The 17,704-nt window shown below is 36.1% G+C and overlaps 2 protein-coding genes across 2 annotated transcripts in view; both read left to right on the top strand.

Annotated features, from left to right (window-relative positions):
* The first annotated feature begins 7,765 nt into the window (after positions 1–7,765).
* LOC120412433 (uncharacterized) lies at positions 7,766–8,674 on the top strand. The gene has a single exon (XM_039572892.1). The coding sequence runs from the start codon at positions 7,766–7,768 to the stop codon at positions 8,672–8,674; it is 909 nt and encodes a 302-aa protein (XP_039428826.1).
* Positions 8,675–10,185: 1,511 nt separating this feature from the next.
* Positions 10,186–17,704, top strand: part of LOC120412383 (2-acylglycerol O-acyltransferase 2-like) — a 92,718-nt gene continuing 85,199 nt past the window's right edge. Inside the window, exon 1 of the mRNA XM_052710570.1 lies at positions 10,186–10,196. The gene's annotated coding sequence lies outside the window, so the exon portion shown is untranslated. The remainder of the gene's footprint in view (positions 10,197–17,704) is intronic.

Here is a 17,704-nt window from a genome sequence, read left to right on the forward strand (position 1 = left end):
TCACAATCCAAAGGTCGTCAGTTCAAATCCCGGGGTGGTTTGAAGTTTAGGTGTAAAAAGAGGTTTGCAATTGCCTCAACAATCAAGCCTTCGAACACTTAGTTTCGAGTAGGAATTTGATTGATTTTGATTTTTTTTTTGACAACTTGGAGCAATATGGGTATCAAAATTCATATTGGTTTTTGAAACTGGCAATCAAAATGTCCCGCCCGTGTGGATCAATCGGACCGCGCACTGGACCCACAATCCAGAGGTTGCTGGTTCGAATCCCGCGGCGGGCGCTCTAAAATTCTAAGTGTAAATATGGGTATCCGGCGCCGTCGCTCCGTGCCGTACTCAAACACTTAGGAGCCCAGGGCGGCGAAGTCCTTGTAGTTAAAAGGAAGACACTAGTGGTTGGTACTAGCAATGGTGGCCGACAGCTATAAAGTCAACTTCGTTTTTTCAATTAAAATGGCCATTTTGACCGGATTGGCCACACCCAGAGTGGCCATTGCCCTGGGCAAGGTTCTTCCGGGGGACATTTACCGAACTATACGACTTGGGGTAATATGGGTATCAAAATTGCCCCAAGTCGTATGGTTCGATTAATGTCCCCCCGGTAGAACCTTCTCCAGTGCACTGGCCACTCCGGGTGTGGCCAATCCGTTCAAAATGGCCATTTTCATTACCAGTTTCAAAAACCATGAATTTTGATACCCATATTGCCCCAAGTCGTATGGTTCGGTAAATGTCCCCCCGGAAGAACCTTCCCCAGGGCACTGGCCACTCCGGGTGTGGCCAATATTCTAACAATGTGGTCCCAACCCCATTGCCCCAAATCATTCTGGTTTTCCGGTGACCTTCCTAACAATCTTCATTAGAACAGAATTCCTCCCAATTTGGTGCACATACTGTGTCGTTCAATGTGTGCGTGTGTGTGTGAGCAGTAAAATTACTACCGTCGATCCGTCTTTGACGAAACCTCGATAGGCACTGAAATTTTCTGAGGCTAAGTGCTAGCTTATATAGTTCGCATGAAATGTGGCAACAGTGGTGCCAAACTCTCGCGTGAGAGTTTCGCGAAAGCAGGAGAGGAAGCAAAATTTGCACCATGTTGTCACATTTCATGCAAACTATTTAAGCTAGCACTTAGCCTCAGAAAATTTCAGTGCCAACCGTGGTTTCATCGAAGACGGATCCACGGTGGTAATTGTATTGCCCATACACACACACGCACACATTGGAAGACACAGTTTGTACACCAACTTGGGAGGAATTCTGTGTTAATGAAGATTGTAAGGATGGTCACCGGAAAACCAGAATGATTTAAGGCAATGGGGTTGAGACCACATTTATAGGATATTGGCCAAACTCGGAGTGGCCAGTGCCCTGGGAAAGCTTCTTCCGAGGGGACATTAATCGAATCATACGGCTTGGGGCAATATATGTATCAAAATTCATGGTTTTTGAAACTGGTAATGAAAATGGCCATTTCGACCGGATTGGCCACACCCGGAGTGGCCAGTGCCCTGGGAAAGGTTCTACCGGGGGACATTAATCGAACCATACGACTTGGGGCAATTTTGATACCAATATTACCCCAAGTCGTATAGTTCGGTTAATGTCCCCCCGGAAGAACCTTCCCCAGGGCTATGGCCACTCCGGGTGTGGCCAATCCGATCAAAATGGCCATTTCCATTACCAGTTTCAAAAACCATGAATTTTGATACCCATATTGCCCCAAGTCGTATGGTTCGGTAAATGTTCCCCCGGAAGAACCTTCCCCAGGGCCATGGCCACTCCGGGTGAGGCCAATGTTCTACCAATGTGTTCCCAACCCCATTGCACCAAATCATTCTAGTTTTCCGGTCACCTTCCTATCTATCTTCATAAGAACAGAATTCCTCCCAATTTGGTGCACATTTTGTGTCGTTCAATGTGTGCGTGTGTGTGTGAGCAATAAAATTACCACCGTGGATCCGTCTTTGACGAAACCGCGATAGGCACTGAAATTTTCTGAGGCTAAGTGCTAGCTTATATATATCGCATGAAATGTGGCAACAGTGGTACCAAGCTCTCGCGTGAGAGTTTCGCGAAAGCAGGAGAGGAAGCAACATTTGCTACGTGCTTTCAGCCAATCAGCAGCCGGGATTTTTCTTGCATTCATTTTTTATTTTCATCTTAACTTTTAAGTACTTTAACAAAGTTTTATCAACTTTGTGAGGTAGTCAACTTGTACTTTAAGACTTCCCCTTTCGTTTGGTGTGTAAAACATAAAGATTGTTTGAATGGGGCGGAAGATATAAGCATTTGAAAAACGACAGAAAATCGTTACACTTTCGCTTCGCGAAATTTTGGATTGACACCCGTAGACAGTGCCCTTAGGACAAAGTTCTTTGTCAAAAACAATTTTAAAGAATTTACCGAATCTTAACTAAACAAATGTTGAGCAGCATGTTATTTTGCGGGAAATTTAATGTTTCCCAATTTGCAATATAGCAAAGAAAAATTTCTGATTTTAAATAAGGCTAGTAAAAATTCTAAATTTATTTTTTCAGGTGTCTGCCCTAGGCCTAATAAGATAATTGTTTCACTATTTTTTTATTAGGATAACTTCCAGATTTTTTTTTTATTTTTCTATAAATTTAGATTTTTATGATATTGAAAAAACAGAATTTCTTAATATATGTTGCCTAAAACTACACTTATGTTGAGGATTATCAAACAAAGATATTCAATAAATATTACACACCTAAAGCTTCTATAACCCATTTTGTTTACACGAACACCGTACTCGACAGCTCCAGAACAAATATTTCCCCAGCATGTAATATTATCACATTACGCCAATTGGTGCCTTGTAGCACTACATTGCTTACCTCCATATTTGCATAAGAACGGCGTAACCGATCAAACTCGAACTCCTTCGAACGCATGCTTCCACAAACAACAACACCGCATTAGATAATGAATGCCTAACATAAATAATAACAAAAAAAATCTCGATACACCTTCCTACTAACGTCCCCCTCTTCAGCCACCTTCTCCTACTACCAAGCATATTTGCACGTGTGTCTCTAAGAGCAACCATCATCAACCGGTGCCAAAGTTCATCAACTGCGAGTGAGTTGAGTGCACACCAACCGTAGGAGGATCCCTTGTGGTATGGTGAAAAATTGAGGTTAGCTTCTCCACTGCGCGAGGAAGCCCCAACTCCACTAGAGGCTATCTTGAAGAGGTTAGTGGGCGCACCGTAACTATTTTACAGCTTAACCTAGCGCGGTGCTCATCTTTTGTGCGCAACCTGTGGGAAGGAGGGGAAATCTTAACACACAAATCCCAAACATCAAACTTTGAGTTTTCACCTCCTTCCTCCCTAGTCCCCACTAATCGCGGGTGACCTTCCCTAGCCTACCTAGTACTCTATACATAGGTCTCCAAAGGACCACTTTACGACCCGCCGTCCGTTTATGGGAGAGTCCGAAACAGGTTTCCCGTCCTAATAGATATAATATAACGCCGGCGGGCTAAGAAGAGAGGTGCGAAATTAATTACGACGATGACTTCCTTGCGGGGGGCGAGCTAATAAATGCAGACCAAGCCAACTGTTTAGAGGAGATGCACTCGAGCGTATTTGAGAAAGATCAGGGACATGCCGCTCCGCGTGAGTTTACTAGATTAGCCCAATGACCCACTTAAGATCAGGTGGGGGTGTGAGTAGTTCCTTCCGAATTAGTAGGTTTTGCTTTTGTAGGTAATTCTTTACCGATAGAGGCTTGGGGCTACCCCCTGAAATCAAAGGTTGACTCATCTAAGCTGAACTCCATTATTGAGCTCATTCTGACCACGGGAACCCCGCTATTTTTCCTGTATTTTGAAAGCGCAAAATTCTCAAAATTATTGTTTTTGCTATACTGCCGTTCTACGCATAATTTTCCCATGTCATTTTTCGTCGATTTTGACTTTTTGTCATTTTTAGGTTTAGTTTGACGTTTACTTTTCGAAAAACACGTAAAATTTACTACTTTGTTCGGAAACTCATTGAAAACAACATCAAGTCTGTTTGTCCCATCGTTGTACTTCTACGCATAATTGTCCCACCAAGTATTTTCTTTCACGAAATTATCAGTTTTACGAAGTATTGTGTCTTGTTTATCTATTGTATAGCAAGAGGATTACAAATAAGAGTGATAAACTGCTAACTGGGATGATTAGGGCGGTGAATAAAGACCCACGAGACCTCAATTATGCGTAGAAACACAAAAAAACGGTCGAAAAATTTCAATCGTGTTTTTCTCAGTTGCACTTTTTTTGAACATAGGACAATTATGCGTAGAACGTCAGTATATGGGGATCAAATAATCGGGGTTTCTTCAAACATTTCGAAAGTCATAACACACATGTTTGAACATACTAATTTTTTTTTACAAAATTTGCAAATGATCGGGATTTTTCCGGGATTGCCTTAAATTTTTTGACAAAACTACGTATTTTTCAAAAAAAAATCTCAAAATTTCATATTTCACAATATGGGTATCGACCTTTTTTCCTACATTTCGATAGTAATAATATTTGTTGTGAAATACTAAAAAGAAAAAATAATAAAAAGTTCAGTATCAAATGAACTGGATTTTTTCATACATTCGAAAGTTATATTTTTTTGAAAATACAAAAAAAATCACAAAACTACGTATTTTTCAAAAATACGCAAAATTACTGTATTTTACAAAACGGGTATCAAATGATCGAGATTTTTTCATACATTTCGATACTTAGTTAGTTTTCACAATATGGATATCATACAAACATTAAAAAATTATAGTGTTTCAGAATTGGGATGATGTCACATGAAAATTTTAACAAAAAAACGTATTTTTGCTGTATTTTGAAACGAAAAATTCTAAAAATTATCGTTTTTGCTATACGGGGATCAACTAATGGAGATTTTTACAAACATTTCGAAAATTATAAAACAAATTATTTAAAAAACTTAAAACAAAAACAAACTACAAAATTACGTATTTCCGGAACAAAATAAAAAAAAACAAATGATCGAGATTTTTTCATTCATTCGAATGTTTTGAAAATACTAAAAAATGGACAAAACTACGTATTTTCGAAAAAAAAATCTCAAAATTTCAGTTTTTACAGTTTGGTTATCGATTTTTTTTCATAAATGTCGATAGTAAAAATATTTGTTGTAAAATACTAAAAAGTTTCAGAAAATCAAGTATTTTCAGATAAAATACTAAAAATTTCAGTTTTTTACGATATGGGTTTCAAATGAACAGGATTTTCTCATACATTCGAAACTTTTTTTTTTTTTGTTGAAAATACTAAAATTTTTCACCATATTTTACCAAAAATACTCAAAATTACGGTATTTTACAATATTTTTTCATACATTTCGATAGTAATGATATTTGTTAAGAAAAGCTGAACATTTTCAAAAAACTACGATATTTTTTAAATAATAAAAATTTAAGTTTTCACAATATGGATATCAAATGATCGGGATTTTCATACATTTCGAAAGTTACAACACACATTTTTGAAAAAACTAAAAATTTTCACAAAACTACGTATTGATTGCAGCTGGTTATACTTGTTTTCCCATTAAAAATTTGGGGTTTTTTAAAATAAAGTTTTGCCCCCTGAATATTCCGACCCATTTTGGATAGAGGCAGCGAATGACCGAAAGGTTAAAGCTGCCGGAAATAAATTAAATAGCAACAACAACAACATTTTGGATAGGGGGCGAAATAAACTTAAAAAAAAATCCTGCACAAATCATTTATTCTTTTGTCATATTTATCCAATCCGGAAATCTGCTTTTAACAACTTGTTGGTTTAACAACTATTTAAAAAAAAAAATTAAAATGGGCAACTCTCTACGAAATCGGCCGATTTCAACCATTTTTATTTTTTGTATTTTTTTATTTAACTCAAACTTTGTGAGGGCCTTCCCTATGACCAAATAAGCTATTCTGCGTCATTGGATCACCTATACAAGTCTCCATACAATTTTGGCTGCTGTCCATACAAAAATGGTATGTAAATATTCAAACAGCTGTAACTTTTGAGTGAATTTTCTGATCAATTTGGTGTCTTGGGCAAAGTTGTAGGTATTGTTGAGGACTTTTGAGAAACAAATAGGTACACGGAAAAAAATGCAGATTTTATTATAAACTTTTTTTTTACAAAAACTAAATTTCCCAAAATATGTATTTTTTGAATATTGAGATTTTTTGATATGTTTTAGGGGACATAAACCCGCAACTTTTGAGCCTTAGAGAAACATGGTCAAAAAATCTGCCACCGAGTTATGAATTTTTGAAAAAATAGTGATTTTTGGAAAAAAAAACTAAATTTCACGCAAAAACAAATTTGACGTAATTTTTTATGTAATTGAATTTGCAATCGAAAAGTACTTTACAGATTTTTTGATAAAGGGCTCTGTTTTCAAGATATCGCCACCAAATGTTTGATTTTAGCTAAATATATGCAGTTTTTCTATTTAAAAAAAATAGTGACCATGAGTGACCATTTCTAATTTTTTTTTAAGTTCAGAAAATTTGATATAAAATTGTCTAAGAGACATTGAAGATTGGACATCGGGTTGCTGAGATACATCCACTTTAAAGAAAAGAAACACGAAAATTGAAGTTTTCCAAGTTTCACCTAAACAACCCACCATTTCCTAATGTCGATATCTCAGCAACTAATGGTCCGATTTTCAATGTTAAAACATGAAACATTCGTGAAATTCCAATCTTTTAGAAAAAAATATTTTGAAAAAAAATTAAATCACGACTAGCATTTTTAATGGGCGTAATAATCAATGTTTGGCCAACGTTTCGGACATATTTTTGCAGGGATGTTTTTTTTTAAATAAAATATCAATAAAATGAAATTAAAAACGCCTTAAAACCTCGTTTACTTGAAAACGACTTTATCAAATAAATGTGTTGAGTCATTTAAATTGCAAATAAAATTTGAGACACGTTGAATATTTCCAAAAAATCTTTTTTGTTTTTCAAAATTCGGTGCCAGACTTTGCACTATCCTACAGTCAAAAGCAAAAGATACCTGTTTAATCATACTAAAACAGCAATTTTAGACGCAGTTTTTGTAAATATTGCTCGGTTTGTTCTAGAGGTCGTATCGAGGTTCTCCGATTTGGATGAAACTGTAAGTTTGTTTGTCTATACATGAGATGAACTCACGCCAAATATTAGCCCTCTACAACAAAGGGAAGTGGGGTAAAACGGGCTTTGAAGTTTGAGGTCCAAAAAACAAAAAAAAAACTTAGAATTGCTCGCATTTCCGTAAAACTTCATCAATTCCAACTTTCTTAGATGCATTCGAAATGTCTTTTGAAGCACTTTAAGAGGACTTGTATGGACAAACTAAGGCTGCTAAATGCCTTCTTTTGACAAACGGATGCATGAATATTAATTTAAATAATTGTTTATCAATGTTTTGTGATAATAATTACCTTACCATTTATCTACCTCTGAATGAAAGAACGTTGTACAGTTTTCCGGGTTAGTACAACTGGATGGCGCAATTGAGGTGCGCACGTTTTGTTATAAAACGGTAGCGTCGCTTCTGGTTTGTTCATTTTATCAAAACATCAGCAGATATTCCACGATGCGTTTGGACTGAACGTGATACTGCGTAATCACAATTGGGCAAAACATTTTTACGAGAAAAAATAAACAAATGTAGTTCACTATAAAAAGCAGACTTCACTTTGCCACTTTCATCTAGTTCTACCACCATGGAGCACCTGCTAATTCTTCTCGCGACCTGCATCGCAGCCAGTTCCGGCCACATCGACACGTACAAGAGCTTCGAAGACGCCACCCGGAATTGTGCCGACTACTACCAGCTGGACGAAACCTGCATCCAGCGCTTCCTGGCCAGCCCGGAACTGGGCAAGTCCATCGACCCGCGACTCACCCGATGTGTTCTGAACGATCTGGTCGCTTGGGACGACACCACCGGAATCAAGGAATCCGTACTGAGGCAGTTCTTCCAACCGGCCGGCTGCTGCGACCGTGACTACCGACACCACACGGCCCAGTGTGTCCAGCAGCAGCTGGCGAATACGGCCGAGGATGTCAACGGGCGCGCGTACGAGGCGTTCCGGTGCTATCTGCGTCACTACGGAACGTTGATCCGGCTGGAGAAGAAGTTCATTCCGCTGGCGAAGGAGTCGCTGATACAGCTCAAGATCGATGACTATCTCATCGCTAATACGCCACAGTGCGCTCTGGTGGAGTTCAGTCGAGGTGACTTTGGACGGGAGGACGAGGCCGCGAAACTGTTCTTCACTGGGACGATCCGGGGTGGCTATCTGGATGAAACTGATAAACGTAAAATCAGCCTGGACAAACTGTACACGCAGTTTGGTAATGTGGAACTGATTGATCCAAAAACGATCAGATGTGTGGATAACGTAGCCAGAGAGTATGGACCGTCTGGGAATATCGTGCAGTCTTTGTTTCAGCAGCTTCAGCGGTGCTGCATTCAGTTTACGACCATTCATGAAGCACTGCAGGAAGCTGCGGGAAAATTGGTGGCCAATGCTAATACAACTATCACAGCTAGCAGTGTAAGCAATAGGATTAATAGCTGTGGATGCAAGCCAGAGCCGCGGTATTACTACCCTTCTCAGATATACTAACTATTCAAATTGTTTAATTTATGTGTAATTAATTTTTAGAATAGAGAAATTTTATTTATTTTAATTTAATCAACAAAAGCATTCTAATAAATTGTTTTGTTGAAAATTCCAAAATACATGCCAAACTCAATTATTTCTTCCTAACCAAAATCTTAGTTTGACTTATCAAATCACGAAATCAATACTATTTCCTTGGAGATCGTGCATAAACTACGTGGTCTTAAAATTTGAAATCTGAAATTGGTTTGGACTATGAAATGTAACTCAGATCAAATCATCCAACGATCGATCCAAATATTTTGCAATATCAAACTTTTAAGTTAAGAAATAGAACTCCCACCAATCCCAAACGTTTCATTTTCTAACCGATTCCCAGCATCACAGTCCATTTTAAGATTATGCCATCGCGCTACTTAGACCACATCGCCTCAAACGCCGCAAAGCCCTTTTCCCTCTAGATGCCATTCCTCCAACGACAAACCTGACCCAAAAACGTGGTCCATCTTCAACGAACCTGCCAACGACCTGCGCGCGCTCGCGCCAATACCCCTAATTTCGCCGAATCACGTTTCTGTGCTAGGCACCTTTCTTCACCCCGCAAGTTGACCTCTCTCATCTTCGTCGTCGATAACCGCGCACGGTAACCCCCCTTCTGGGCACATCTGGACGGAGAAGGACTTGTTGCAACATACTCTCGCTTCTCGCGTAGCATTTCATAATAATCTGCTGCTGCTGCTGCCCTGGGAGATGCTGAACTCGGTGACGATTGTTCTGCTTCTGCGCGCTCTCCGAGACCACGGTTATGATCGGCGGCGGCGGTGCTGCCATTAGTAGATGCCATCCGACCAACCGGACCGTGTTGCAAACCCGTTGAACCGTTCAAAGGCCAATATGGTTACGCCGGGAATCAAAAAGGTCCCCACGCGGAACGTCACCGCCGTGGCAGCGTTCGGCTCGACTGGCCGTGGAGGTCTCGCGCGCGCTAGAGTGGCTTAGCCAAATATTATTGCTTGGTGTCATCGAAAGGGGCAAGACTCAGCATATCGCTGCCGATCGTTGAGGTCGATGACGATGGTGTCAACATCTCATATATGTAGTTCTACCGGGGAGTATCGTTCCAATAGGTGGAATTCTAACGCTCGAAGGTTCCATCGATTAGTGGTGATTCACTGGTTAGAACCTTCGACATTCAGCCCAAGTTTAAGTAAAGACAATTAGTTGATGCCATCAACATTCACCGTCCGTACGCGGATGTAACAGCAGGTCCCCATAAGTGGAACAAAGTGACATCACTGTTAGAATTGATCATATTGTACCCGCGTCGGATCTAAACTGCATCGGAGACTGCGGTGAAACGCGAGAAACCTCCCACCGTGCGAAAATGACTCGAAATGGGAGGTTTGCGGCACCGCCGTCAATGCCGCGCACTTGTTGATGGTTTGGCACGCACGTGCTCTTCAGGCAAACTGTTAGCTGCGCTCCAAGTTTGCACACTATGGCTATGGATAGGCTGACGTTCTGCGTGATCTAACATAGTGTCATTCGAGGGTACCGTCACCACGTCACGAGAGCAGCAAGACTTTGAAGATCTTACCCTGTCTTCGTCAAGGTTTTTATTAATACTAGTATTTTATCTGATTTGTACACAGAAAAAAAACATGGTACATCTTTTATGTGTAATTTTACCACTATTCTGGCGTAATGTCACTTTTTCTATCTGAATTATTGTAAAATTACATCATAAAATAGCTAATATTAAACCTTCTAAAATTAAACCTTCCAAATTTACATAATTTTTTGCTGTGTATGTCAATATAAATTATGTGATCATAACTTGAGTAAGAGTTGCAAGTTAGAACAAAACTATCAAATCTTCTTTGTCGCATGTCGATTTTAACCCAAATTTAGTAAAGGACGCCATTTTGTACAGCTTTCAATGCCTTTGACCTTCACAAATAACCAAAATTGTGTATCAATCCTGAGATATTCAACATAAATTGGAAAACAATCAGTCCATTATTGTCACCCAAAACTATAAAAGACGTTTAGATCTGATCATGCTATTTTGGAACACACTGAAAATTACTACAGATGCGACAACTGGCCAAAAGAATTTAAGTCAGTACGCGTTTGACACACGTACGTGTTTGTTTTTGTTTTCATTGTGTGTTCTAGTTTTTGTTTATTCAAATTCATGCATTGAAACGAATTTTACCAAAGCGACAAACAGCGATGAGCGACAAACTTGCACAATCACGTCAAAATCGACAAAAAGGACAAAACAACTATAACTACAAAAATTACCAAATTGACCGAAATGACCGAAATGGCCGGAATGACCAAATAACCAAAATAACCAAAATTACCAAAACGACCAAAGTGATCGTAATGACCAAAATGTCCAAAACGACTAAAATGACCAAAGTAATCGAAATGACCAAAACGATCAAAAAGACCAAAGTAACCGAAATGACAAAAACTGACCAAAACGACCAAAATTACCATAATGACTAAAATGACAAAAATGATCCAAATGACGAAAATGACCAAAATGGACAAAAAGACGAAAATGACCTAAATTATCAAAATTACCAAAATTACCAAAATAACCAAAATTACCATAATACCAAAATTACCAGAATTACCAAAATTACCAAAATTACCAAAATTACCAAAATTACCAAAATTACCAAAATTACCAAAATTACCAAAATTACCAAAATTACCAAAATTACCAAAATTACAAAAATTACAAAAATTACCAAAATTACCAAAATTACCAAAATTACCAAAATTACCAAAATTACCAAAATTACCAAAATTACCAAAATTACCAAAATCACCAAAATTACCAAAATTACCAAAATTACCAAAATTACCAAAATTACCAAAATTACCAAAATTACCAAAATTACCAAAATTACCAAAATTACCAAAATTACCAAAATTACCAAAATTACCAAAATTACCAAAATTACCAAAACTACCAAAATTACCAAAATTACCAAAATTACCAAAATTACCAAAATTACCAAAATTACCAAAATGACCAAAATGACTAAAATGAATAAAATGATCAAAATGACCAAATTGACAAAAATGACCAAAATGACCAAAATGTCAAAAAGGACCAAAATGACCAAAATGACCAAAATGACTAAAATGAATAAAATGATCAAAATGACCAAATTGACCAAATTGACAAAAATTACTAAAATCACAAAAATGACTAAATAGTCAAAAAGGACCAAAATGACCAAAATGACCAAAATGACCAAAATGACCAAAATGACCAAAATGACTAAAATGAATTAAATGACCAAAATGACCAAAAGACCAAAATGACCAAAATGACAAAAATGACAAAAATGACAAAAACGACCAAAATGACCAAAATGACCAAAATGACCAAAATGACCAAAATGACCAAAATGGCCAAAATGACCAAAATGACCAAAATGACCAAATTACCAAAATGACCAAAATGACCAAAATGACCAAAACGACCAAAATGGCCAAAATGACCGAAATGACCAAAATGGCCAAAATGACCAAAACGACCAAAATGATCAAAAGAACCCAAACGACCAAAATGACCAAAAATGACCAAAATGGTCAAAATGATCAAAATGACCAAAATGACCAAAATGACCAAAATGACCAAAATGACCAAAATGACCAAAATGACCAAAATGACCAAAACGACCAAAATGACCAAAATGACCAAAATGACCAAAATGACCAAAATTACCAAAATGACCAAAATGACCAAAATGACCAAAATTACCAAAATTACCAAAATTACCAAAATTACCAAAATTACCAAAATTACCAAAATTACCAAAATTACCAAAATTACCAAAATTACCAAAATTACCAAAATTACCAAAATTACCAAAATGACCAAAACGACCAAAATGGCCAAAATGGCCAAAATTACCAAAATTACCAAAATGACCAAAATGGACAAAACGACGAAAATGACCAATATGGCCAAAGTGACCGAAATAACCAAAATGACTAAAATGAATGAAATGACCAAAATGACCAAAATGATTAAAACGACCAAAACCAAAACTAAATGATCAAAATGACAGAAACGGCAGAAACGACCAAATTGATCAAAGAGAAACAAATGACCAAAATGACCAAAATTACCAAAATGAACAAAATGACCAAAATGACCAAAAATGGCCAAAATGACCAAAAAAGATCAAAATGACCAAAAATGATCAAAATGACCAAAATGACCAAAATGACCAAAATGACCAAAATTACCAAAATGACCAAAATAACCGAAATGACCAAAATTACCAAAATTACCAAAATTACCAAAATTACCAAAATTACCAAAATTACCAAAATTACCAAAATTACCAAAATTATAAAAATTACCAAAATTACCAAAATTACCAAAATTACCAAAATTACCAAAATGACCCAAATGGCCCAAATGGCCAAAATGACAAAAAATACCAAAATGACCAAAAATGATCAAAATGACCAAAATGACCAAAATGACCAAAATGACCAAAATGACCAAAATGACCAAAATTACCAAAATGACCAAAATAACCGAAATGACCAAAATTACCAAAATTACCAAAATTACCAAAATTACCAAAATTACCAAAATTACCAAAATTACCAAAATTACCAAAATTACCAAAATTATAAAAATTACCAAAATTACCAAAATTACCAAAATTACCAAAATTACCAAAATGACCAAAACGACCAAAATGGCCAAAATGGCCAAAATTACCAAAATGACCAAAATGGACAAAACGACGAAAATGACCAATATGGCCAAAGTGACCGAAATAACCAAAATGACTAAAATGAATGAAATGACCAAAATGACCAAAATGATTAAAACGACCAAAACCAAAACTAAATGATCAAAATGACAGAAACGGCAGAAACGACCAAATTGATCAAAGAGAAACAAATGACCAAAATGACCAAAATTACCAAAATGAACAAAATGACCAAAATGACCAAAAATGGCCAAAATGACCAAAAAAGATCAAAATGACCAAAAATGATCAAAATGACCAAAATGACCAAAATGACCAAAATGACCAAAATGACCAAAATTACCAAAACGACAGAAACGGCCAAAATGATCAAAATGACCAAAATGACCAAAATGACAAAAATGACCAAAATAACAAAAATAACCAAAATGACCAAAATGACCAAAATGACCAAAATGACCAAAATGACCAAAATGACAAAAATGACAAAAATGACCAAAATGAGAAAAATGACCAAAATGACCAAAACTACAAAAACGATCAAAACGATCAAAATGACTAAAATGACAAAATGACGACAATTAACAATATGGCCAAAGTGACCGAAATGACCAAAATGACCAAAATGACCAAAATGGACAGAATGACCAAAATGACGAAAATGACCAAAATGACTAAAATGACCTAAATGACCAAAACGACCAAAATGATTAAAATGACCAAAATGACCAAAACGACCAAAACGATCAAAACTACCAAAATGACCAAAACGACATAAAAGACCAAAATGACCAGAATGATCAAAACGACCAAAACGATCAAAACGACCAAAATGACCAAAACGACAGAAAAGACCAAAATGATCAAAACGACCAAAATAACCAAAATGGCCAAAACGGCCAAAACGCCCAAAAATGACCAAAATGACCAAAATGACCAAAATGACCAAAATGACAAAATGGCCAGAATGACAAAATGGCCAGAATGACCAAAAATGACCAAAAATGACCAAAATGACCAAAATGACCAAAATGACCTAAATGACCAAAATGACGAAAATGACCAAAAGCCAAAATAACCTAAATGACTGAAATGACCAAAATGACCAAAATGACTAAAATGACCAAAATGACCAAAATGACTGGAATGACCAAAATGACAAAAACGACCAAAACTATCAAAACTACCGAAATGACCAAAACGACAGAAAAGACCAAAATGATCAAAACGACCCAAATGACCAAAATGACCAAAAGCCAAAATAATCTAAATGACCAAAATGACCAAAATGACCAAAATGACCAAAACTACAAAAACGATCAAAACGATCAAAATGACTAAAATGACAAAATGACGAAAATGACCAAAGTGACCGAAATGACCAAAATGACCAAAATGACCAAAATGGACATAATGACCAAAATGACCAAAATGACCAAAATGACTAAAATGACCTAAATGACCAAAATGACCAAAATGACTAAAATGACCAAAATGACCAAAACGACCAAAACGATCAAAACTACCAAAATGACCAAAACGACATAAAAGACCAAAATGACCAGAATGATCAAAACGACCAAAACGATCAAAACGACCAAAACGACAGAAAAGACCAAAATGATCAAAACGACCAAAATGACCAAAATGGCCAAAACGGCCAAAACGCCCAAAAATGACCAAAAATGACCAAAATGACCAAAATGACCAAAACGACAGTAACGACCGAAATGAACAAAATTACCACCCAAAATGGTTACAATGACACAAATTGAACAAAATTGCCATGTTTTTTTGTTGACTCTTTTACTATGTTCTATAAATTTATTTTTTTCTGTACAACTAAACCAGACCTTCACACGGAAAATTTCCGCTAATAATATAAAACCTTCTCGAAGCGCACAGTTTCATTAAAACGCACGTGAATTCTTTCCCATTATCCCAACCACTAATTAGACGCAACAATGTTGCAGTTCCATCGACCACCACCACAATCAATTTAACGGCTGCAATCAATCAAAATCTCACGCGAAACTGCGCTGCGTGGGGTTCGTCGTTCCACTTTCAAGTCAACCCAATCAATGGGACGTATCCTCTGCCGGAGTGTACTCCCCGCACCTCAAGTCGTTCCACCCCCGATTAACCTTAGAATGTGACTCCTAGCTAGGATGACGATCAGCATAAACATCACGCACTCCCTCCCCGTCGCCACATTAGTAGCAGTAGACTTAGTCGCAGGCGACCATCGAAATTAATCATCATCACAGCATAGCTTACTAAGCGAGCGAGATTACCTTCAAGATTTGGCCATAAATCAAGCCTTCCGACCGCGAATCTACACGTGCACGTTCACACTCACAGGTATAAAGTGAATCTTCCCTTTAAACATCCACTGGGTAGTATCCGTCGATTCGCCGATTGATGTACTTCTGAAACCGCAAATATTTACTATAGTTCACCGCTGCCGAACAAGAGATTAGCTACGGTTTGTATTCTTGGGTGGCGTTTGAATGTCGATTTATTTATATAACAGAGTTGCAACATTGTTGCAGATCCTCCGGGCGGCCTGTTGGTGACACATTAGGAGATGTAATCACACGAAAAGTATGAATTCTACTATTTTCCCATGTAAAATCTTCTTTTTAGATTTTTTTATATTTTCCTTTATATTTTATATAAAACTAAGTTAAATACTTAAACAAAGCTTTTTTAAATTTCTAATTTATTTTGAAAAATACTTTTGTCAACAAATTTATGAGATAAGTAGTAATTTCATTCTCCATCAAAAACATCTTTGAAGAAGATTTCCGTGTGATAAAATATAATTGCATCGTAAAATATTTGCACTAATGTCCGATAGTCGGCGTGCAGTAACATCAACTATCCGCTAGAATATGTGCTAAATGATAGTCAATGACTTAACAGCGTCCCACGGCGTGTTTTCTAGAACAACCTTATCAAGAAAAAATAGTCATCGCTACTTTCAAATGTGTCTTATAGGAAATTTTCTCAGCTTTCCAATGCTGCTATGAGCGAAATGTTTCATCGGGAAATTTCTGAGATATCTCTATTTTAAGTTTTTTGGTTTAAAATTTCTTTATTATTTATTGGAAATGTTATACTAACTGTTCAGAAAACTTATGAAATGATGTGTTTCAGGTGTCATTTACTCATCAAAATGTGCAAAATAAGACAAGAAACAACTTTGTAGAAGGTTGCAAATCGCTAAACATTTTGAAAATGAAGTTTTAACCATTTTTTTAATATATGGAATTTATTCAGAAATTTAAATCATAAAACAATGTAAAAATATATTTTTATTAGATTATTACATATATTTTTTGTGTACAAATATCACGAGTCTGCTCTGATTTAGCTTGTTCAACCAAAACTTTGGCAGGTTTGTGATTGTTAATAGTATTATTGAATTTTAATGAATAAGTTTGATATTTTCATTAACCAGAAACATAAATACAAATATGATTTAAAATCGAAATGTACTACATATTACTGTTGCAAGCTTCAAAAGTCATATTTTCATGAGAATAAAATAAATATAAAATTTTATAAAATGTTTACTGTTGAAAATGCACTTAAAAGTAGCAATAAAACTCGAGTCTTCCAATTCAGAATGCTGAAAACACCGTCACAAACTTTTTTTTTGTTTGAACAATATTTTTATTATTTAAAAAAAAACAAAAAAAGTCTTTCCAAACGATTTGAACAAGAATCAAGAAATGAAACATTTTTTTAAAAAGATGAGGTTAAAGATGAGAGTCTTATAAACTTCTAAAATATTGCTTTTTCCTTGATCATTTAGTACAAAAAAACTAAAACAATCATTTCATACTAATGGAAAATTTATTTCTTAAAGCTTGCAACAGTAGTTTGCAGTTCAATTTCGAGTATTAAACATGTTTTGTATTCATGCAACTGGTTAATGTTTGATTAAGGAAATATGTTATTTATTTATAAAAATCTTGTAATACCCTATCAATCTCAAACCTGTAAAAATTTTGGTTGTATCAGCTGATTCCAAGCTGAATCATAATAGACCTGTGTTATTTGTACACAACAATTATGTAATAATATATTTATTCTAGTAAAAATAATATTTTAATTCGGTTTTATGATTTTAATTTCTGAATAAATCTCACATATTCAAAAATTCGGTTAAAACAAAATTTTATTATTTTGCTTATTTTGCACTTTTTGATGAGTAAATGACACATGAAACACATCATTTGACAAGTTTCCTGGACTGTTATTT

Source organism: Culex pipiens, chromosome 3, assembly GCF_016801865.2.
Source record: "Culex pipiens pallens isolate TS chromosome 3, TS_CPP_V2, whole genome shotgun sequence".
NCBI lineage: Eukaryota > Metazoa > Arthropoda > Insecta > Diptera > Culicidae > Culex > Culex pipiens.

What these genes read in the sequence shown, in the direction of transcription:
- LOC120412433 (XM_039572892.1), top strand. Translation starts at nt 7,766, where the DNA reads ATGGAGCACCTGCTAATTCTTCTCGCGACCTGCATCGCAGCCAGTTCC.